Below are 24,016 nucleotides of genomic sequence, written 5' to 3' on the forward strand. Positions count from 1 at the left end.
TGGCCACAAAACAACAACATCCCCTGCTTATTGTTTAGCTAATTAAAGGTAAAGTGTGTTTTGGATTGTCTTATTTAAAATACTTTCGCCTATCCAAGCTTATAAATCTATAATATAAGTAAGCCATTTGAAGGTTAATGCCCCTGAAATGTGTAAACACTATGGCTCCATGGCAGGGTTTCTATCTAAATGTTTCGAATTAAAAAAAAACATTATTTGCAGGATTAGAGCAATTGTACCTCGTATTATTAAATGCTGCCAGGAGACACTGAGTGTAATATCTCATATAACGAGGACTGATATGGCTACGATGCCCGTACATAACCAGCCATGCTCAAAACTGCTCAGGTGAAATTGTGAGGAACCATTATAACAATCAGCTGTGGGTTAACTTGTGCATTTTATCTATGCAAAAAATCCTCCTCCTCCTAGCGCATTAAATTTTAGGAGAGTTTTGAGAATTTATTTGCATGTCAAGCATTTCCATTCAGGATTTCTTATATGCAATTTCAAACTGAGCATAAAAATAATTAGATAGAAACACAGCTTATGGTGCTATCGATCGAGGCTATCTGTTTTTGGTTTACTGGTGATGATGGTTGTGCAAAAATGACTATGATTCTCATAGTTTGTTTTGGAATTTACTGTAATATGCATTCTTTTAGCACTAATAAAAATGTCAGCAAGGTTTTGTGAAGCTGCTTTGTGTGTTGATTTACTTAGATGAGTATATCAGTGAAATATGATAAATGTTCTAATTTATGCATAATTAATTCCAGACAGGGGTCTGTCACACCTACTTGTTATTATGCTAGATGTCTACAAAGAGTTTTAAACGGGAGTTGTATGCAGTGCATATGGTTGCACATTATATACCTTGAACTGTAGTAAATATTGTCTAATTCTGGTCTAACTCGAACGGTTATAATTCCAGTTCCCTTTAGGCATGGTTCTATTGGCAATTCATTAACCCTGAAACTTGAAAATTAGATGAGAAATGCAGAGCTTTGATCGATTTGATGAGAAAAAAATCCAATGGGCAAACAGGCTAGTTAATCAGTTGTGGAAGTCCATTTTCTTCAATATATTCTCTCCACATCCACGTTGAGGAGATTGAAAGTGATCCAAACTGCTCAGAATATTCTCCACACTAATCTGTCACCCAATTACTGCCACCGTGCAGAGACAACTCCCAATGGAGTCACTCCCATAAGCAGCCTGATCGCTTCTAAACACAACCAATCTGCCAAGCGAACACCCAGATGTGATCGAGGACAGAGAATTGAGAAAAAGAGAGAGTGGGAGAGCCCAATGCATGATTTATTACCAGGCCCATACTGATTATGTTTACTTTTTCACATTTTCTCTTCCGATTTTGGGGGGAAATCTGTGGAATTCTGTGGTACAGATTTAAACATGGTAATAGTAAAACAGAGCTCAGAGTACTACACTTTTATTGGTAGCTGAAAACATAATCATATTAGAGAAAATATTTATTAAATAAACACACAAGCGTTGCGGGATGTAGTTGTTCCAATTCTGCGTACATTTCTACAGGCACAGATTCCGTGTGGAATTTAAAATATTTTATATGGGTGAATAGAAACACACAGGTACAACAGTAGAGAACATGACATACTATATGTGTAATGCATTTCATTTACTAACTGCAGAGAAAATAAAAGGCTTGCGTTTGTAAATGTCATTTATTATAAAAAAGCGTAGCATACATACCTACACAAAAAGAAAACGAGAACACGCAAAAAAGAAAACAGAAAAGAGTCAATCCATAACCCTTGAGAAAGAGCTCCAGTACTCAGGCCCAGTTTTCAGAGAAGACCTTTAAGTCCAGCAGGACAAATATTTAGATGACTTAAATAGAGTCTTCTACATTTGTACTCAGGGGCCGAAACAAATTTATTTTAACTGAAAAACTTCAGAAGAAGGCCTTAGGCCTGAAACAATACCTATGCAAGTATGTGATCACAAAAATGTATATCTATGAAAGCTTGATTTAATTTGTTGTTGTTGTATCAGAAAGCAATTCATAACACAAATTTGTGTTGTATTCACAGTGGTGCAACAATAGCAGGCAATTGCATACATTGTCTTGTTTTACAGTCTTTTTTCTCCTTCAGGCCAGCTACTGTCATGGCAGAGCAACAATTGTGAGAATTTTGCTGAGCAAGTTTAAGTTAGTAAAACTGTCAACACGTTACGTAAATAATAATACACCTAGTTACACTTAAAGTCTAATTTTAGACCCTTGAGCCCCTTGAGTACTGAGGTATGTTAACGGCACAGTAATGCACATAGGTACAAAATGCATGTGCTCTGGCAATATGTTGTCCAAGCATTTGTGCCTACATTCACATACTTCTGTAGAGTATGTTCGTGGCCAATTTTGGGCCTTAAAGGGTTAGTTCACAATAACATTTTAATTCTCTCATAATTTATTCACCCTCATGCCATCCCAGATATGTGTGACTTTCTTTCTTTTGTTGAACACAAACAAATATTTTTAGAATAATATCTCAGCTCTGTAGGTCCATACAATGCAAGTGAATGGTGGCCAGAACTTTGAAGGTCCTAAAAGCATATAAAGGCAGCATAAAAGTAATCAATTTGACGCCAGTGGTTTAATCCATGTCTTCTTAAGCGATATGATTGGTGTGGGTGAGAAACAGATCAATATTTAAGTCTTTTTTTAATAAATAATTATCCTCCTTGCCCAGTTGGTGGCGATATGCACAAAGAATGCGAATCACCAAAAAAAAGAAAGTGGAGATTTACAGTAAAAAATTACTTTAGTGATTTGCGGCCTTAAAATGCTTTTTGGACCTTCAAAGTTCTGGCCACCATTCACTTGCATTCTATAGACCTACATAGCTGAAATATCTTTCTAAAAATCTTCTAAAAATGTGTGTTCAGCGGAAGAAAGAAAGTCATACCAGATGTGTCATACAAGGATGGCATGAGGGTGGGTAAATGATGAGAGAATTTTCATTTTTGGGTGAATTATCCTTTTAAACTTATGGGACTGTGGCAACATTTTTGCAAAATTATCTTACATGGCTCCTTACAAGTATCACAGTAGTTCAAGTGTGAAATGTCCACTATGAGGCGCTAAAAGCGAGTTACATTTTCTCCATAATCGATGCTCTGTCAAGTTTTAAATGAGCAAAACCTACCCCCATCCCCTTAACCTAACCGATAGTGTAATAAAAAGCAATTGTGACACGAAAAACGTAATTGCTGAAGCAACCATGTAATTTTGTGGTTCTTATATGACACTTAAGTGTTGACTCGTGCGCTCATCAGGACTCGCAGCACTCTATCAGTTGAGCTACGACACTATTTGATCACTCTCGAATAAGATTGTATATGTAGTTTGATATGTAATACGTTAAAATGTATCACTTTACAACATCATGTAGTATAGTAAAAGTGTCTGTGTGAGGAACAGGGCTATTTTACTTTTGATTTGTGTTTTTGGGCATAAAGGTAATTGTTTTTCACGCCTCTAGCGTTGATTTCAAAGGAAAATTCTGTGATGTGTAAAACGAGCCTCGTAGCAATCATTTTGCAAAAATGTATGTTTTTATGAGACCTGATTGTATTTAATGTATTGACTGGAAGCTCGATTCCATTCGTTTTTTCAACAACAAACCATTTAGTATAACAACTGATATATGGACTGTGGAGCTCATTTAACTAGTTTTGGAGCAAATTAATGACTTTTTGTTTAAGAAAATGTATGAAACTGATCAAACTATGGCACTTGCTTGGAACAAATAACCATGGGCATGCGAGCCACTGTTTGCTCCATGACAGTGCTGCGATTCAAAGAATGGGGTTTAGGCCATGCTGGGTTCCTGAGGTTTAGCCTCTGGTTCTTCCATGGATTCTGCGGGTGTTTCATTGCAGTAGAGGTAGTATGGAGGGGTCTGTCGTGCTTCAATGATGAGAACTCCCTCCGGAGACAGAGAGGCAAACACAGTAAGAGGGTCTACGTCAGTTGGGATCCTGAGAAGATGAGGAGGAATTAAAAACTATGAGAATGCGGACTTCAAAGTAAAAAGCTTTTGGTTTAATTTCTGCAGTTACACCAAAAAACAAAACAAAACATGAAACAAATTCTGACAGAAATCAGAAAAGGTCAGTGAGATGTTAAATTTTAATGCAAAATGTTCTGGATCAATACAGGTTGATGGGCAGCAATATCAACAGCTGTTATTCATCACATTTTCACTTATCCCTCAATTTGTGAAAACAAACAAAAATCATGTTACAGTAAAGCACTGACAATGGAAATCTATGGAGCAAAACATTGCATACATAAATGTAAATAAAGACTGTTTTGGAAACATACTGTCGCCACAAAACTTGGGCCTACATGGGCCCAATTTTAAGAGTGCTAGGGCTAAGCACAGTGCTAAGACATAAGTCATACATGCAAAGTCAATAGACATGGCCATTAACTTTTGGTATTTTAAGTTAAGTCTAGGTGCAAGTGGATTTGGCGAAATTGCACGCTCAAAGCAATAATGGGCTGGGTCAAGTGGAATTTAATTAGGAGGTTCTTCTACGGCACCATCTGAGTCCTATTATATAGTCCATTTCCTGTCAAGCACTAGCGATATAAACAAAGAGAGCACATTCATAAGAAGTTGGTAGTGTTAATGGACTGTATGCAATGAATTAGAAGAATATAAATATGGACTTGTGTTCTTTTGTGCATTAACTACATTCCTGTTGAATGTCAGGCATATTTATAAGACAGTAACACACTCGTTTTATATGCATGAAAAATATGGTTCTCGTCAAGATTTGGCATTATAACTAACGCTCCATTTAGTTATAATGTAAGTATTATTAATAATTTGTATCTACTGACACACAAATCATGGCTAGTAGTAACAGTGATTGTTCGGAACGCATTTCACTTCTACCGGTCGATTTTTATTTGGAAAAATTATAATCATATATAATAAAATAAATCAAATATAATCAAAATAATTAATAATATGAATAATACCAAATCCAAACATTTTACTCTCTCCAACTACTTCCAGTAGCCCTTTTTGCAGTGACATAAAAATCACTCTACGACAACAGGTGGAAAAATAACAATACAAATTAGATCATAAATATAATTGTAAATATAACCATAATAATAATAATAATAATAATAATAATAATAATAATAATAAAATATGAATTAAAGATAGTTTAACACAAATATCATAAATATTTGTTTCATAAAACGGCTACAACAGTGATCGTCATGGGCGGAATTTTATGTTCCACTTTATTTTCAGGGTTTGGACATGAACTTTATTACCATCTGCTGGTGGAATCTCCAAATACAAATTTAGATTTTACAAATTGAGTTTAGATTTTGCTCTGAAAACAATCCTGTTTTATAACGTCTTAGCATAATGACCTACAGTATTTCACATGAAAATACAAAATTGTGCTTTGCACCACAGTTTGCGTGCATACACCCACAGATAACGCAAACACTCATACCCACACTCACTTGCGCTTTACGCTGGCACGATAATTGCCCTTAGAATTAGTGCTCTAACACAAAGCAGATAAGACATTGCGCACTCACAATAGAGCCCAAAATGTGATAACGTGAGACCAGTGTGATAAAATCGCTTACCTCTATATGGCAATTTTTTAATGATACTACTTTTTAAAGCCACTATGAAATGATAAATATTGTAAAAAGTGCTATGCAGACAAAATGAAAATTTTATAAAATGGAGAGGAAAATCAACCACAGTAACAAATATCAAGACGTTCATCTGCCGAGATATAGTCGTCCCACTGCTTAACATTTCTACATTTAACACTTACCTTAACAAGCTTTACATTTCTGCTTTTAAACCCATAGACTTCCTTTCTAAGTGCATACATGTGTAGTTTGTTTATAGAACTCCTGAACAAGTCCAAATTATTTTTATTGTCTATTTTTATTGTGTCCTTAGTACTTAACTTTTGAGACCACAACGTTCCTTTAAGAACCACACGCAGTATAGGCTACTTGTCCAAACTAAACATGACCCAAACTGATTACGGTTACATCTAAGGTTAATATTTACTCAGAATTATGTGAACTGCACACACATGTTCAGTTTTTTCTCACTTTGGTTTAATTTTTAACAAACTTAATTATCTCTCTGGCAGCTTGTGGCTAGTAGTTAACTGTAAGTGCATTTTGTGGTTTTAATTTAAATGTTCTGCCTGCCATCACTTGCAATAAGAGAGAGGTGGGTGCGGGTGGGGGTGGGGGGTGAAGAGTAAAAGGAACCTTGCTCCAGGTGCAGGGCTCAGAAATAGAGTCTGTTGCCAATTATTACAAATCGCCTCCTGATGCAAAGTTTATCACCACAAATTTCAATCCACACACTAGTCTAATCATCCAGCAGGCAGACAGTCTGCAGTATTTTTAATGAGACAAGTTCTCACTTTCTTTCTCTCTCTGTTTTGAATGTGATGCCTTGAAGGCTGGATTACCATAAATTCACATCTACTCTCCAGAGAAAGGGTGGAACTTTTCTGACATGAATGAATATGATGCACAGTCACTCCCTACTGGTCTTCTATTGCAACAAAGTAGAGGTGAAGAACCTTATCCAGTGTTTTGGTGATGCTAGCTTTAAATAATAGAACTTTAACACAGTATTTGGAAATTATTAAAATTAACAATTTCCAAATGCTGTGTTAAAGTTCTATTGCTGGTACTGATAATTTTATCAGTACCAGCAACTGGAGCATTGGACCGCGTGGAATTGTGGACCTGAGTAATAGGGGCCCTCACTTGGGTGGGGGGGTGGGGGGCTCATCAGCAATATATTACAAAATGTTACACTTTTTTTTAAGCACTGGTAATAGATCTGCATTCACTAAAATTTTGCTGTAGTAAATTTGAAGTAAAATTAGGGTTATCAATAGATACATTTTTTTTTTATTAATTTGAAATAATTTGGTTAATTAATATTCAAATATATTAACCAAATTTATCCCAATTAATTGCATTTATAAATATTTGGGCTTCTCAATATACACGAATGTCTGGCGGACGCTTTTGTAGCATCTCCCTTTGGATGCGTTGCATCATAAACACAGCGTTTTAAGGTTGCTGAGTCAAATTAAATGTAGTTGGAAACTTGCATTCTGTATTGCTCTGTTCAGCTGTGTTTGGACAACAGAATGCATTCTGATCTTGTGCTATTGCGAGTGTCAAGCAAGCCTGAGTGTGGTTTGTGGTCTAACCGGGCTATTTTCAGTGCATTTAAGCACTTTGCCAATTCAATGTTAAATTTACATTTATGCATTTGGCAGACGCTTTTATCCAAAGCGACTTACAGTGCACTTATTACAGGGACAATCCCCCAGAGCAACCTGGAGTAAAGTGCCTTGCTCAAGGACACAATGGTGGTGGCTGTGGGGATCAAACCAGCGACCTTCTGATCAACAGTTATGTGCTTTAGCCCACTACGCCACCACCACTCAATGTGGGATACAATGTGGGATACAATGTTTTTAATAGAAGACATGAGACTGTCGTATGGGAAGTCTTCATAATTGCCAAAATACTTGATGGCCCAGCTAATATGGGATGGTTGGCAACCCTACCTAAGGCAGCATCTTAACTCAAGCCCTAATTTAGAATGCCCTGCATAGATAGCAACTCCATGTGTCACACAAATAGTGTAAAAATGAAGTGCGTGAGAGACTCGACTTTAGAGTTAGCATGTTAGCATGATGCTAATTTAATGACACAATACTCTAATGGGCGTAAAAGAAACGAAGCACACATAGTGAGCAGCCTACCTAGAAATCATGCTGGGGTTTGGAACCAAGCTGTTTATGAACAAATTGTACCTTGGGAAAGACAGTCAGAGGACAGAGAGAGAGAAAAAGAGAGTGAGTCCTTGAACTCTGTCTGTCATCATGGCCAAATAAGGTTGGACTTAAGGTTCCACACTTGTTGCCAAGATTCTGTGTTTATATAAACCTAAGCGCATAGCCAGAGCCGACTTCAGTGGCCTGACGCTATTAAATTAGCATGGCAATGCTACAGACCTGCGCTACCATGTGTATTCCAGGGTGTCAAATAGGGTGTAAAAATGAGGGCTGAAACTGCACTCCCCTCTCTGTGCAGTATTTCTGAAAGCAGTGACTCAGACTTCGCAGCTCTGTTACTGAGGAGTGAAAGGCAAAACTTAATTACAAGCAACCATGGTATTGTCATGGTTTTTAGACATGGTACTACAGTAATACCATGTTTTTTTTTTTAATACATGTACCATGATTAAAGTATGCTGTAAATCTTGGTTAGTTCTAAGTGGGGCCAAAACATGATTAGGGGGGTCAACTCATGCGAAATTATTAAGGAGAATCATCCCGACCCGACACCCTAAATTTCAAAATGCCCCCCCCCCTCGAAAGATCACATCCTAGTACCGGCCCTGCTATAAACACTATGATAAATGATTACAGTCGTCATTAACTCTGCTCCAAAATCTAGTGCGCTGCCTACATAGACGCCTACATAGACTGCCTTTTTAGGTAACTAGTTTTAGCTTAATTCAAATGTAATGAAATGTTGACAATCAATATACTTGTTATCATTCAATGCCAAAAATTATCAATAAAAATGTAATTCAAATTTGACTATTTGTGTGTTATGTATTTTCTATGGTTATTAGAGTCTTTGTATCTTTATTTTAGCAACATGCTAACATCAAGCTCTAAGGCTACGTCCACATTAATCCGGATACATTTGAAAACAGCGTTTTCATTTTCGAACCCTTTATACACTGCCATTTTCAAACGTTTTTCAAAAGTAGCTTGTCCATACAATAGAAGATCAAAACTCTTAAAACCCCTTACTACACATGCAAAATATTGCTGTTCCATGTAAAGTCTGAAAGACAATTGTCCTCTTGTTCTGTCGCTGAGAGCAATTCCAAGTAAACATTTTGGCGCCTTAGAAGGAATGCAATGAGTATGCTGTACAAAGTAACATTTACCTTGTAACAACACTATCAAAGTGGATAGCAAGCACAACATTACCGCTACAACATGGGCAGCCATCTTGATTATTTTTGGGTTGAATGGATCACATGACTGTCACATGACAACAAATACATCATTGTTTTGAGATATCTCCATTTCATATCTCCAAGATGACATAGTATTACCATCTGATACCATAACTGTACCATGCTCTAATTCTAAGGGCATTAAACATTCATTGGAAATGTGTAATATTACTGCTATCTCTAAAGCTAGAATACTAAAATGGTCTTGAATTTGTTAAATTAAACTCTCTCTCTCTCTCTCTCTCTCTCTCTCTCTCTATCTCTGTGTCTGAGAAGCAGCATGACAATAAAAATCAAATCACTTTGTCTCTTAATTACTGCAGATATCAGAGCCACATGAAGTCTGACTGTAGCAAGAGTTTTCTCTTTTTAACATTGATTCTTCTCCACTGCCAGACAAAATCCAATTTGATTCTCTAAAGAGCCAGAAGAACAAGCAGAGGTGGGGGTAGGTGGGTCTAGGGAACGATTTGTGCTGCTTGTAATAACTCCAAGTGACATTCCTCACGAAGTTGCTTCATCATTCTGGAAGGTTCCAAATCAGAAAGTTCTGGAAACTTTTGATAAAATTTGTAATACTCACTGAATTTTCTTTGTGAAGTTTTTGGTAACAACTCCACCCTCGTCTTGCTTTTCCTCATGTTTCCCTGGTGAAAAGATAATGGCAGTTGTTAACAAACAGATCGATACTGATCATTTCACCATGCTACACTACATTCTGACATTCTCAGCTTTTTAATAAGATCTGCAGATTTGGAAAATTATTTTGTTTTAAATGCATGTCAGTATTTTAGGTGGTTGAACAAGTACAGTATGGCTTTATCTTGAAATAAAAGTAAGCCCAATTTGCTTGTGAAAATCTATAACATTTGGCACAGAACTGTAACCCTAACTGTAAACCTGAACAGGTTTATTGTATCAGACTTTCTGGCCATGTAAGGGTTTTTGACATTATTGGCCAATTATTTTTGTTCAAAAACAACCCAGAATACTACAATTACTATTATATATATATATATATATATATATATATATATATATATATATATATATATATATATATAATATACAGAATATAGCATGCTATTTGCATGTGTGTGTGTGTGTGTGTGTGTGTGTGTGTGTATAAATATATGTATATATTTTTCTATCAAGAAGGCCTATATAGAAGCTTCTAGGCCTCATTCACTGCAGCTGTTGGTCACTAAATGCCAGTCATGCCATAATGTGTCTTGGCATGGCCCACATATCTACAACAACTGGCTTTTCAGAGCACACCAGGAACACACACACCACACTCTTGATGAATTACTTACAATCAATATGTTCACAATCTGTGGTTTCAACAACAGGCATAATTCTAGCTAACAACTCATTGCCTTAAAAAGACCTCTGACGCATGCTTTTTCCAGCATGTTCTAAGAGCGAACTAAATCCATAACCACATAAATAGCCATTTATCTACTGACATACTGTGCAACAGCCTTTCCCTATTAATCAAAAAAATCTCAAAATATGCCACACCTTTGGGTATAGAGTATGACACCTGTGTCTTTGTGTAAGACACATACATTTATTTGACTATGCTTTCCCTCAGAAAAAAAGATGAACTTAAAGGAATCATTCACCAACAAATTAACTCATTTTCTTACCCTCATTTCATTCCAAACCCACATGACTTTCTTTCTTCCATGGAAAACAAAAGGAGGTGTTAGGCAAAATGTTAGCCTCAGTCACCATTCACTTTCATTGCATCTTTAATCCATAAAATGAAAGTGAATGGTAACTGAGGCTGTCAGTCTGCCAAACATCTTCTTTTGTGTTCCATGGAAGAAATTGTTTTGGAAAGACATGAGGGTGAGTAAATGATGACCGAATTTTCCCTATAATGATTTTCCAGGTGTTCCACATTTTGAAGGACATTGAGAATTCTGTGACAAGGTCTATGTTAAAACAGAGCTTAAAATCACTTTCTCTGTGCGAACACTTTTAGAATGAGGTTGTGTGACGTTACCAAAGTCTTGCTGCCCTCCTTCCCCCTCCCTCTGTGACTGAGTGACCCAGCTGGCATACCAGCAGAGTGCTTATAAAAATCCCGACGCACAGGGCCTCTGCTCTCTCCTGAACCCTGAACTTTTGTCCTGCTATCACAGTCAACAAATATAATTCTGGGGCAGGCAGCAACTGTTCTCTGCCCTTCCACTTTAAAAATGCATAAGCAATTGATGTTTGAGTAATATTACAGAGGTTGCACTGAGATCAATAACCTTTAGACATTTGGAAAAAATAAATAAATAATATATATAGTAATACTTTACAATAAGGTCCCATTTGTTAACATTACTTAAGATTAGTTAACATGAACTAACAACTATACTTTAACAGCATTTATTAATCTTTGTTAATGTTAGAAAATGTATTGTTGTAATAATTGTTAGTTCATGATACCTAATGCATTAACTAATGTTAACGAATGGAACCTTATTGTAAAGTGTCATCAAAATATTTTGGAAAGGAAAAATGGTATAATGCAGAAAGTTGTATACTATGGGATTCTCCATTTGAAGTCTAATTTTGCAGGTTGTTTACGACAGTGTAAGTGATTCTTAGGGCATCTCAGCAGGTAGGTGATTAAATGAGCTCTGGTGGTAATGTGCAAGTCATGTCAAATGCCTTCTGTCCTAAGAGTTTCTGAATTATAGACAGACATACACTATTTTGAGGAGTGACTAGCTGGTATATGAGTACATTATTTGAGATATAAAACTGATACTGAATCAGTTTTGTGTGCTCTATGCTAAAAAAGCATATATACACGGCAGCAGGCTGGTGGTATTAGTTGTCAGTATGGACTTACCAGCTAACGTGTATAAAAAATACTTAATTTACTTAATTTAAAATACATTAATAATACATTTACTTCAAAGAATCCCATGGTAGTCCATGTAAATACCCTGGTTATTCAGTACCATGGCATAGGCAACATAAAGTGCCATTATGTTAACCATCAGATATCACTGTGCCATGGTACTGCCACAGTACAAATGAATGAACATAACACATTTTCTGACATATGAGCATTATATAAGGTCATGATGTTTAAACGTTATTAATTAAACAAATTTAAGTGGAACAAATTTATTTTCCTCACCTGACACCTCTACAAAGCCGTCTTTAGTTTTGATATTAAGCTCCTCTGGTTTGAAGCTCTGCACGTTCACGCACACTTTCCACGGCTCGTCTGGGTTGTTCTGTGGAGTGCTGACCCTGCGAGGGGTCTCGCTGTACATGGAGCTGAAGCCCTGCGGCGCGCCCATGCTCGTCCGCGGGAAGCCCGTGCGCAACGAGCCCGTCCACGGCGCGTCGAGCCGGGTGCTCATTCGAGGTCGAGCCCAGCCGGGCCAGTCCATGGATAAGTCGTCGGGAAAGGGTGACATTCCAAACTCATCGTTCATAAATTGCGACGCGAGCGACTGTTCCCTAAAGGGATCCCGTGGGTTTCTCTGTCGGTTGCCCATAGTGTAGAAATCCCCCTCTGCCATGGTGCAACTTGGGTTCAGATAAGTTTGTGGTCCAAAAACTTTTTTTGTTAGATATCCGAGTACGTGTAATTATTAAAAGGCGCGCACAACTGATTCCGTTATAATTTCACAGCAAAAGCAAAAAACAAAAAAAAAACAACAAAAAACACAAAAACAAAACCCCCAGAAAAAGTTGTCTAATTAAGTTTCCAGTAGCGTAATTACGCACTAAACTATACGCGTATCACAGTGGTAATGTGCGTTTTCTCGAACTTTCCTGACGCTGTAAGTGCTCTTTCCACTGGTTTATATGCGTTTTACCGTGGAGCTGCCGGTCTACAAAGTCCAGAAAGTGCGCGGCGGCACATAACAGCTGACTGAAGACACTCCCTGTCCAAGTTTAGACCCCGGGCTGTGAGTGGATCCACCGGACAGCGATGGGTCCAATCTCACCCTCCCCCAGATGACTCATTCACTTCATAATAGAAAACTACTCACTCCTCAAGGCCAGAGAGGAGTCACACAATTCTATCAAGAACGCTAATAACGTTCTAAACAAAATATGACGAAATACAGCATAGCCTTGCGGCATCTCCTTTCAAACTTGAGATAAGTCGGTGTATTCCGTCATCTTGGGGTTAAGTAGGGTAAAATGAGAGAGGTAACCTAAAGCAACATAGTCTATTTTAGGATGACAAAATCATCAATTGAAAATTACCCAATCTTTAAGAGTCATTGAAATGTTTGTTGAAGCAGAATAAGCTATTTTTAGCATGGCAATTTTACAAGTGCTGAAATTTGACTCCTAAAGTATTCTTTTTCTGCCAAAATTAATTTATTTCCATCTAAGGAAAGAAGCCAAAACAATAAGTAACAATATAATGTTTTATTAAAATTTTTCCAAACAAAGACTTCCAGAGTATAAAGATAGAAAACACTAAAATAGCACCAATACAAGTAATATTAACTGTTTCCCAAAGTCTAGGTGGGAGTTTGACTAATTTAAAGAACTAGTCCCAGCGTAGGCTGCATTTACATAGCAATGGGCAGTAAATATCCACTTTGTTACAGCAATTGTGAGGCTGCATTCATGATTCGCATCAGGGCCTCAGTGCCAGCTTCAAGCACCGCTGTGACCTCCATGTGAAAAGCGTTTGTAGATAGATTTGGTGTGCTTCTGTGGTTATTAAAATGTGCCTTACTTAGGCTGAAAAATGCTTGATTTCTGTCACAAGTTCCCTCTAGGTTGCTTTGTACAACAAATAGCATTTAGAGCTCCTTTCTCCATCATTTTATCACTGACATGGAAGTGCTGATGTGTGTGTGTTGTGAAATGTGCATCAGTGTAATGACTTCATGTGGACACATCGCAAAGGTTCTGCCCTTCCAACAAGTGTTATTGCTGGTTTATGCTGTTTTAATGGTAATTGTATTAATGGCAATTAAGAAAAATGAACGCGTTAAACTTTTTAAATTAATCGCATGCATTAACACGTTAATTCTGACAGCTCTAATAAAAATAGTTAGCAAATTTCCCATGTACTCATAGATATAGACAGCTGGAAAATTCCACTTACTGAATATCTGGTCACATAAAAATCGTGCAGTTGTCTAGATACAGGTGGTGGCTTAGCTTACCCCACTTACCCCTATTTACTATTCAAGACACAAAGGCAAAAAAAATTATAGAAAGAGATAAATAAGGATAAATACAGTCTAAGTAATTACATTTTTAAAGAAGCGAATAATTAAATTATTAGATGAATAATTTATTTAGGATTCTTTGAATATTATTACAGATTCAGATCACAGAGAACCATTAATTTTGAAGAGCAAAGGAGACATTGATATTCTTGTACACATAGACATCATTGTATACATACTCTACTGCAGAATTGGGGAATATTAGGGGATTTAACATTTGCTAAAACAAATACATTTACCTCAATCATATCTTTATCTTTCATTCTGTACAAAAACATGTGAATGCCTAGTCAAAACCCTAGCAGGATATTGCAACAATCCAAAGGACTTTTGTAATTGCAAGAGCCTACAGTAATTAGCATCTTTCTTTTGGAATCATGGCAAAATGTCAACATGTTATGTAATTTATTTATTTATTTTTTAGCGGGAATGAACAGCAAAGCAAATTATGTAAATCAGAAAGCCAGCTTTGTAAACAGTCAGTACCAATACTCCATCTCAATAAATAAAGCCCATGCCTCATTTTGCCGCACTAAATGTTTGCATATTTACACGACAGATTTACATAATCATTTACTAAACTCATTTATGGTTCGAGATGAGAGAACAAGATGAATTCGAGAAGATAAAACATTGTGATACACTTCAAGTTTTCCCCCCATCATCTGCAACTAATAATCTGTACAAGTGTCAGGATTCACAACAGTCAGACAGCTAATAATGTACAGTGCATAGAGATTACCATGCCTTCGGTTAACAAGCACTCCAATAGACTATAGGACAGAAACAAAGAACTTGTCAACATCTGTCATAACGAAGGTGTGATGACTTTTACATGCAATTTCATCAAGCTGTATCGCACACCAAATATACATCTTTGATCCTTTCAATAAGCCTTGATCTAGCCTTTTTGACTGATTTGTTATGACAACCATCTTAATTTCTCTCAGTCTGTAATAGTTTCTTGATTTATCTGCACTGATGTGCAACCAATAAAGAATAGCGAGGCGTTATGAAACATTCACCTTTATAAACAGCACTGTAATTTATGTGAAGTGTGTGATTTAGAGTGTGTGTGACTTAATTAGCGTAGAACTGGATGTGTGTTTTAACTGTGGCGTTTCGAGGAAAATAAATGAATAGAACTAAAATTAAAAAAAAAAAATTCTACATAAATATCAAAGGATTCACCTTATAAATAATTCAAATGATCTGAATAAAAGAAAATTGCAGACCCTGCAAAAATTATAACAGATAAAAATTCTAACGACTAGGACTTAAAAAGAATAAATAATTTAAGATGACTCACGGTTCCTGAAATGATGTAATGGCATACTAATAGTAACAATCAGGGATGCCCAGATACCATTTCTTTGAGAACGAGTACGAGTACCGACACTTTCTTTTTGGTACTCGCCGATACCGCGTCTGATGCCTGCTTTTTGTTTGATTTTTTCTGAAATTCCATATCAACAGTTTATTTACTGTAAATTGTATCATCAAAATGGTGTTTAAATAAATGAATTAATGAACACTTTAATCAAATTTAAATATAACAATTCATTTTAACCATAATATTGTATAATTTTTTATCAAATTACGTGCTTTTATACAGAACCTCTCAGAACAATTCAAAATAAAACTTTAGAGTTATATTTTGTCAGATACAGTGCTGCATAACAGAGCATCACATACAGTATCTCACAAAAGTGAGTACACCCCTCACGTTTTTGTAAATATTTGATTATATCTTTTCATGTGACAACACTCAAACACAAACCTCATGGCAAAGAACTCTCTGAGGATCTGAAAAAAAGAATTGTTGCTCTACATAAAGATGGCCTAGGCTATAAGAAGATTGCCAAGACCCTGACACTGAGCTGCAGCACGGTGGCCAAGATAAAGCGGTTTAACAGGACAGGTTCCACTCAGAGCAGGCCTCGCCATGGTCGACCAAAGAAGTTGAGTGCACGTGCTCAGCATCATTTCCAGAGGTTGTCTTTGGGAAATAGACGTATGAGTGCTGCCAGCATTGCTGCAGAGGTTGAAGGGGTGGGGGGTCAGCCTGTCAGTGCTCAGACCATAAGGCGCACACTACATCAAATTGGTCTGCATGGCTGTCGACCCAGAAGGAGGCCTCTTCTAAAGATGATGCACAAGAAAGCCTGCAAACAGTTTGCTGAAGACAAGCAGACTAAGGACATGGATTACTGGAACCATGTCCTGTGGTCTGATGAGACCAAGATAAACTTATTTGGTTCAGATGGTGTCAAGCGTGTGTGGTGGAAACCAGGTGAGGAGTACAAAGACAAGTGTGTCTTGCCTACAGTCAAGCATGGTGGTGGGAGTGTCATGTATGGGGCTGCATGAGTGCTGCCAGCACTGGGGAGCTACAGTTCATTGAGGGAACCATGAATGCCAACATGTACTGTGACATACTGAAGCAGAGCATGATCCCCTCCCTTCGGAGACTGGGCCGCAGGGCAGTATTCCAGCATGATAACGACCCCAAACACACCTCCAAGATGACCACTGCCTTGCCAAAGAAGCTGAGGGTGAAGGTGATGGACTGGCCAAGCATGTCTCCAGACCTAAACCCTATTGAGCATCTGTGGGGCATCCTCAAACGGAAGGTGGAGGAGCACAAGGTCTCTAACATCCACCAGCTCTGTGATGTCATCATGGAGGAGTGGAAGAGGACTCCAGTGGCAACCTGTGAAGCTCTGGTGAACTCCATGCCCAAGAGGGTTAAAGCAGTGCTGGAAAATAATGGTGGCCACACAAAATATTGACACTTTGGGCCCAGTTTGGACATTTTCACTTTTGTTGTCAGCGGTTTCGACATTAATGGTTGTGTGTGGCAAAAATGTGAGGGGTGTACTCACTTTTGTGAGATGCTGTATGTAAGATATAAATCGATTACTATTGATTTATTATAATATAGTATTATTATTATTATTATTATTAGTGTTACAGTGAATATTACATAGCTATACAGTAGTGATCTATTTCTGTCATACATTCTTTCATTTATATCAAATCAAATCACTTTATTGTGGCAAATCTTTAATTTTGAAGTGTTTCTGTGTGTTGTTGTTTTGACCAAGGAGCTCTGACATTATGACGTTATGACGGTAGCTTCTAATCTGGAAAAGCCAGTCACGATGTGACTCAAAATTATTAATAAACCGCAAAAGGCTGCTATTTAATTAAATAAATATGTATGTGCCTCACTCTACAAAGTGAATTAGCGCTCTACCTGTTGTCATCTGATACAAACAAAATGTGTGATGCTCATGATGGCGTTTTCCGTGTATGAGCCAAGGAGCTCTAAAAAGGTATGAGCACTTTGTGTCTATATGTCAGCACAGCACTTGCTTCACACATTCAGAAGCACTCAAAGTTGAAGTGCACAGCACATGCAAACTATATATTTATCAAATTAAATTGCAGCTTTTGCAGTTAAATGATCTCACTAGGACATTTTAATCAGTGGACTGAATGTTTACATAATAACATTTGTACAGATGGTATCGGAGCATTTTTTCGAGCAGGAGTTCAAGTACATGAGCACGGTATCGGACATCCCTTGTAATAATAAAAATAATATTTAATTGCCTACAAAATATTAAATACGCCAGTACTTTAATCTTGGAATCAGTTGGCCAAAGTCCAAAAATGTCCACTCTTCTTTTGCTCACTCAAAAGAACCTTGAATTCCAAGGATGAAAATCACTTAATCTTGTCTTTTGAGGTTTGCAAGATTCATATGCAATTAATTACAAGATTAAACGTATTTAGAAACACAGTATGGACAGCTGGGCCACAAAGGCCTTCCAACCACTGGAGCACATCCGTCGCATTTTAATTTGTCCACCTTCATCGACATCCCATCATGGCCAATGACATTTGAATTGTTTTCCAGTTCAACAGAAGATAAATAAAGCTGGCATTTAGGCTGAAGGGGTATGTATTTGCCAGTGGGACCAATTCGGACGGCACATTTTTCAAAGTGAAGGTGTGAAACACAGAAGTGGCTGCTCTCAGTAAAAGCTGTTATGGAAGCAATAAATCTTTCTCCTCAAGCACTTTTGACATATCCTATAAACAGAAAACACTACAAAAATACAATAGATTCATTCATCGGATTTCACAGTTAAGGTAATAAGCGCCTTGTGATTGACCCTGCACATGGAGACACTTCCTTTTATCTCCCACAATTGATAAAGGAACAATAACTTCAAGCCTTTGTGCAAACAAGGTATAGCAGAAACTCACTGTTTAGAATATTTCAAAAGAGCCTCTATGATACCTCTGGTTTGGTCCTTTCTACAACAGCAGGCTTTGTGATTGATAGACAAGTTTTCTTTTGAGCGGGGCGGATGAAAGCACACAGTTTAGTACACAACAATATGGAAAGCTTCGGTCTTATCTGACACTGAACAGATGATCCTGTCACTGCCTGGTGTTCCATATCCAAGCACAGAATGTTCTCAGTGCTGGTCCATTTCACTTTCAGTTGCAGTAAGTCCAAGCTTGCGCTGGAGCTCAGCATTCCGGCATCTGGTTCTTCCATAAATTAGCGACGAGCCCTGCTATAGCTCACCATTGAGTCATAGCTTCTGCTACGACTGCGACTGCATCTGCTATATAAAGAGTTCCATGATGAGCTGCGACTGTAGCTCCTGTATGAAGAATAAGTGCGACTGCGACTTTTACTTCGACTGCGCGATCGACTGCGACTGAGAGAAAACAGGCGCCAGGAGAGGAGGCTGGAGGATCGGCTGCTGACGGAAGGGCTGGGACGGTAGTATGGGATAGGTCTCTTTCTGGCACTGTGCAAGAAGGAAGGCATGTAGAGAGAGAATACAAATAATTACTTATTAATGAACGGCAATAAGTTAAAGGAATATTTCGGGTTCAGTACAAGTTAAGCTCAATCGACAGCATTTGTGGCATAATACTGAGTGCCACAAAATAATAATAATAACAATATATATATATATATATATATATATATATATATATATATATATATTGAAAAAAGCAACAAAACTGTTACTGTACAGTAAGGCAATTAAAATGGAAATGAAAGGGGCCAGACCATAAAACTTTAAAATGCACAATAATTCAGAAGTATCCACTTTTTTCATGTATGCGGAAGTGTTCCACGATTCACCTGTTTTCAATTTATGGTCTCCAGTATTTTCACTCACATATGCCTAGATTGTTAGTGTGTAATGTGATGTTTAAAGTATTAAAAAAAAAATGTACATATTTTTTAAAGTGCCTCACCTGAGTGTGTTGATGTCATGAAGTGAGGTTGGGATTCTTTTTTTAGAAATAAGTCTTGTTTTTCTTTGAATGTTAGACAAAAACTTGTTGCTGCTTTTTTTTTAACCTGTATTAGATTATGGTGATCATTCATGCAGAAATGTTTCAGAGTCCGAATAAATCTGTTCATGAATTTGAAAAAAATTTTAACTGTAAAGTCAAGATCAATATTTTAATCTAATTTAACCTTCACAACTAAGAAAAACGTCTAGGTTACGTAGGTAACCTCCGTTCCCTGATGGAGGGAACAAGACGTTGTGTCGAAGAAGCGACACTAGGGGTCTCTCTTGAGCGCCGAATATGCCTCTGCTCTATGAAAAAAGGCCAATGGGAATTAGGCCGACAGTATTTGCGTACCCCGCAAATACGGGTATAAAAGTGGGCAAATACATCGAGTTCATTCAGGATTTTTCTGAGGAGCCGGAAATGGTCCGGCCACTACAGGCCACTACAGGCCATTCTTTTGACGTTGTGTCGAAGAAGCAACACTAGGGGTCCAATTCAAATCACGCCATGCACTGAGCCGTGTACGTGTACTGCTGACACAAGAGCGGGCAGGTTTTTCACGTGCAAAGGCGACCAGTTGTGTCAGACTGCACGTACCCTTCCCCAATGCCCCATAAAAAGCGCCTCTTGCCAATCTGGGAACTGGCCGAGCCTAGCCGGGCCTCTTTTCTCTCTATGTTTCTCTCTATGTTTCCAAAGCGGCTGGGGCCCTTACACGCATCGAGGGAAGGGGGTCTTACCCAATTTCCAATTCTTTCAGGGGGAAAAGACCCTGCGGAGACCACACCTGCCCAGAGAGGGGGAGGTATGTGGCAAATACATCACATGGCCATTCAGGTCACATGTGGAAACATGGTGCGGTGGTAGATCCAGCCTCAGGGAGGGGGGAGTTGCTACAACACGGCGACCGGGGGGCAGCTGGAACTGCCCAAGGGAGATGCGGATCCACTCACAAGGGGACTGTACCGCGGAAAATACACACAGGAGTGCACGCAGGAGTCCCGTCCTGCGGAGCACCTATTCCAGTACAGGGTAGATTGAGTACCCACAGTGGATTGGGTCAGCGAATTCCTCCGCTGAATTGCGGACCCACAAGGCTAGGGAGGAATCGTCCAGGGATCCGAATGTACGGAGTCTCCTGGGAGAGAAAGCGCACCATTTTACCTCAATTGAGGGAAAGGGCGCTAGGTGCAAGTGATCCACCCGGCCAGTCCATCAGCGTGTTACCGAGTTCTACTGGCTTGGACCTGAGAAAACACGGGATGATACTGACTCAACCCTGAGACTGTAAAATCTCGCAAAGGTATTGGGTGTTGCCCAACCCTCTGCTCTACATTTGTCTGCCAGGGAGATCCCCATGGCCAGTGCCCACGAGGACGCAACACTCCTTGTTGAGTGTGCTCGGACCCGCAAGGGGGGGGGGGGGGGCACGGCCTGGGTGTGATAGGCCAATGAAATGGCATCCACTACCCAGTGGGAAAGCCTCTGTTGGGAGACAGCTTTCCCTTTCCGCTGTCCACCAAAGCAGACAAAGAGTTGCTCAGAACGTATAAAGCTCTGCGTGCGGTCCAAGTAGGTACGCAAAGCACGTACCGGACACAGCAACGAAGGGGCTGGGTCTGCCTCCTCCCGGGGCAGTGCTTGCAGGTTCACTAACTGGTCTCTGAAGGCCATGGTATGAACCTTGAGCACATAGCCCTTTCACGGTCTTAGGATCACATGCGTGTCTGCCGGACCGAACTCCAGGAAAGTGTCGCTAACAGAGAACGCTTGTAGGTCCCTGACCCTCTTGATGGAGGTGAGCACGATCAACAGGGCAATCTTTAGAGAGAGGGCCCTGAGTCCAACTGATTCTAGCGGCTCGAAGGGGGGTCTCTGAAGGCCCGTTAGGACCACTGAGAGGTCCCAGGAGGGGAACAGGCTTGGGCGGGAAGGATTTAACCTCCGGGCGCCTCTTCGGAACAATTAAGTCAATGCAGTAGTAATTAGCACTCTCTAAAAAGTTATTTCTCAATATTTTACTGCTAATACTATATCCAAAAACACTGGAAAAGTCCACTGCTAATATTAGGGCTATTCAGTTCTGTGCTCTGCTCTTGCACCTAAAACCCTGATGCATTCGTGTGTCTCGCAGCAGCTGATGACGAATATAAAAAAGATTTGAAATTTGCTTGAGCGGCAGATGCGTTGGTATGCAATCATTATGACATTTTTAAATACCAAAGAAAATAACACTGAGTCATTTAACAGAATTATCCTTAAAAGTGTCAGAGATATAGGCTAAAAAAGTTACTAGGTGGTTTACAATAAAAATAAAAACTTTACAAAAAAAACATCATAACCAGCTAAATTCAACTCGTTACATGAAGCACAGCTTCATACACAAATTCTACCATTGAATAATAGATTTTATAGTCTATAATTTAATTATAACCAAACATTTCCTTAAATCCTAATATTTTATTGTGCATATTTGGATAATGAGAATGGTGGACAAATGCTGTAAAAGAACATACAGTATTTTAAGCAGCTCTTGAATTCTTTGAAAATAGTAAATCAATAATAAATTGGTGCTGTTAATGTGTTTAATGTTGCTCTCTGCTTTAGCAGAAAAAAAAAATGTCTCTATATAATAGGCTTTAGAAGTGTGTTAAACGTGTGAGGATGTGTATTCATCATCCTGTTACATGTCCGACATGTTTTGCTGATATTTGCTGATATTTCTGAAAAGAACCCACATAATTTCCTCACTGTAAACCTTAGATATTCCTTTATAATAACTTTTATTAACATTAACAGACATTATTACACACTATAAAGCTGATAAGATGATTAAAACTGCAGCGCTGCCTATTTCCACCATTGAAATCTGCTGTTCGAACGAACCCGGAAGCGTGGTTTCCTGCGGTGTGACGTCAAAGTAATTTAATCTATACAGTAGTCTCCATAGGGACATTCAATCGTTGACTGATGAGTGTGTGTGTGCTTGCTTAAACACGGTTGGCTACATCTACAACATCAAGGGGTGCTACAGCTGCATGCAGACAGAGATGTGTTTATTTGTGTTTCAATATTTCGTCATTTCACCCCATGCCACTGCAGCAACACTGGGGTTGCAGTTTGTTGTCAATTTCTGTATTTCGATCAGACTATTGGAGTGCATACATCCGTGCTGTGTGGCAGGTGCTATTTACACCTACTGCAAATCGTTTTTTAGGAAACGAGGGACAAGTTAAAAATAGTTTTTGTAGTAATCAATATTATTAAAATACAAATGCTTATAATTGAGCTTAAATTGTATTGAACCAGGAATATTCATTTACTACTGTGTTAATTGGCATTATCTTATTTTTCTGTTTGACTATTGGCTTTTATTAAGTCAAGTCACTGATTTCAGGCCCATAGAAAGAAAACAATAAATCACAAAGAAGATCTCTATAATTTCTCAATTGTTTCTCTTAGACAGTAATGAGATTAAATTGAGAAATTATAGAGATCTTCTTTGTGATTTATTTATTGTTAATTTATTGATTAAATTGAGAGCAATTGTAGACATTTACTAAAGTCTCCTGCTTCTCAGATTTTTCACCAAAGGAAAAGACTCCTGTGTGTTTCCTCTAGAGATTTTAAAGTCTCAAACTGTGCTCAGATTTGCAAAGATACCAAAGTTTGCAATCAAGTCTGAGATTTCAATATTAACTTTTCATGAAATTCCTCCAAAGCCAAATTATCTGATCAAAGTTATTTAGTAAATATTTTGGCTAAATTGAAAATGCTTTCAGCTCAGTTTAAGACAATTTACACTATTTAAACCCATTCTGCATATTTCCCACCACAATCAGCTCAGAAAATTTGAAAAAAGTCCACAGTTTCCATTTGGGCCTTTTGATAAAAAAAATAAAAAATAAAAAAAAGATCAGTGAAGGGATCAGTTACTTCCCACTATCAAAAATCATAGATTATTGCAGGGGTGCCCACACTTTTTTGTGTGATGATCTACTTTTAAATGACCAACTCAATAAGATCTACCAACTAAAAAAACACAGTTTCATTTAAAATAAGAAAATGCTTGTTGGGACTACTGCATGTATCCCTACATGGAATTCATCTTCTAATTAAATAAATAAAATATATAATAATGTTCAATGTTGATATCATTCAGTTTTAACACTAAACCCAAAACACCTACAGCACAATAGATTACAATAGCCATGGCATTTACCTTATTCTGATGACTTGCACTGAATGGAATCAGACAGTTTTGCCTAATCCGGACAGTAGCATCGCAATTTCGGCTCTGTTCTCAGAAATCTTTGGAAGGCGCATATA

At 38.1% G+C, this 24,016-nt stretch overlaps 2 protein-coding genes across 2 annotated transcripts in view; both read right to left on the reverse strand.

Moving 5' to 3' along the window:
• Positions 1-1,321: 1,321 nt before the first annotated feature.
• On the reverse strand, positions 1,322-13,037 carry LOC127632393 (heat shock protein beta-8-like). The gene is made up of 3 exons (XM_052110960.1): positions 12,274-13,037; positions 9,706-9,769; positions 1,322-4,026 (listed from the first exon to the last, which is right to left on the reverse strand). The coding sequence occupies exons 1-3, from the start codon at positions 12,662-12,664 to the stop codon at positions 3,858-3,860; spliced, it is 624 nt and encodes a 207-aa protein (XP_051966920.1). The 5' UTR covers positions 12,665-13,037; the 3' UTR covers positions 1,322-3,857.
• A 5,868-nt stretch (positions 13,038-18,905) lies between these two features.
• The window catches only part of srrm4 (serine/arginine repetitive matrix 4), a 79,516-nt gene continuing 74,405 nt past the window's right edge, over positions 18,906-24,016 (reverse strand). The window contains exon 13 of the mRNA XM_052100019.1: positions 18,906-19,182. Within this exon, the coding sequence (XP_051955979.1) occupies positions 18,927-19,182 (256 nt within the window). The 3' untranslated portion in view covers positions 18,906-18,926. The remainder of the gene's footprint in view (positions 19,183-24,016) is intronic.

The sequence above is a fragment of the Xyrauchen texanus genome, chromosome 3 (genome assembly GCF_025860055.1).
Source record: "Xyrauchen texanus isolate HMW12.3.18 chromosome 3, RBS_HiC_50CHRs, whole genome shotgun sequence".
In the NCBI taxonomy this organism is placed as follows: domain Eukaryota; kingdom Metazoa; phylum Chordata; class Actinopteri; order Cypriniformes; family Catostomidae; genus Xyrauchen; species Xyrauchen texanus.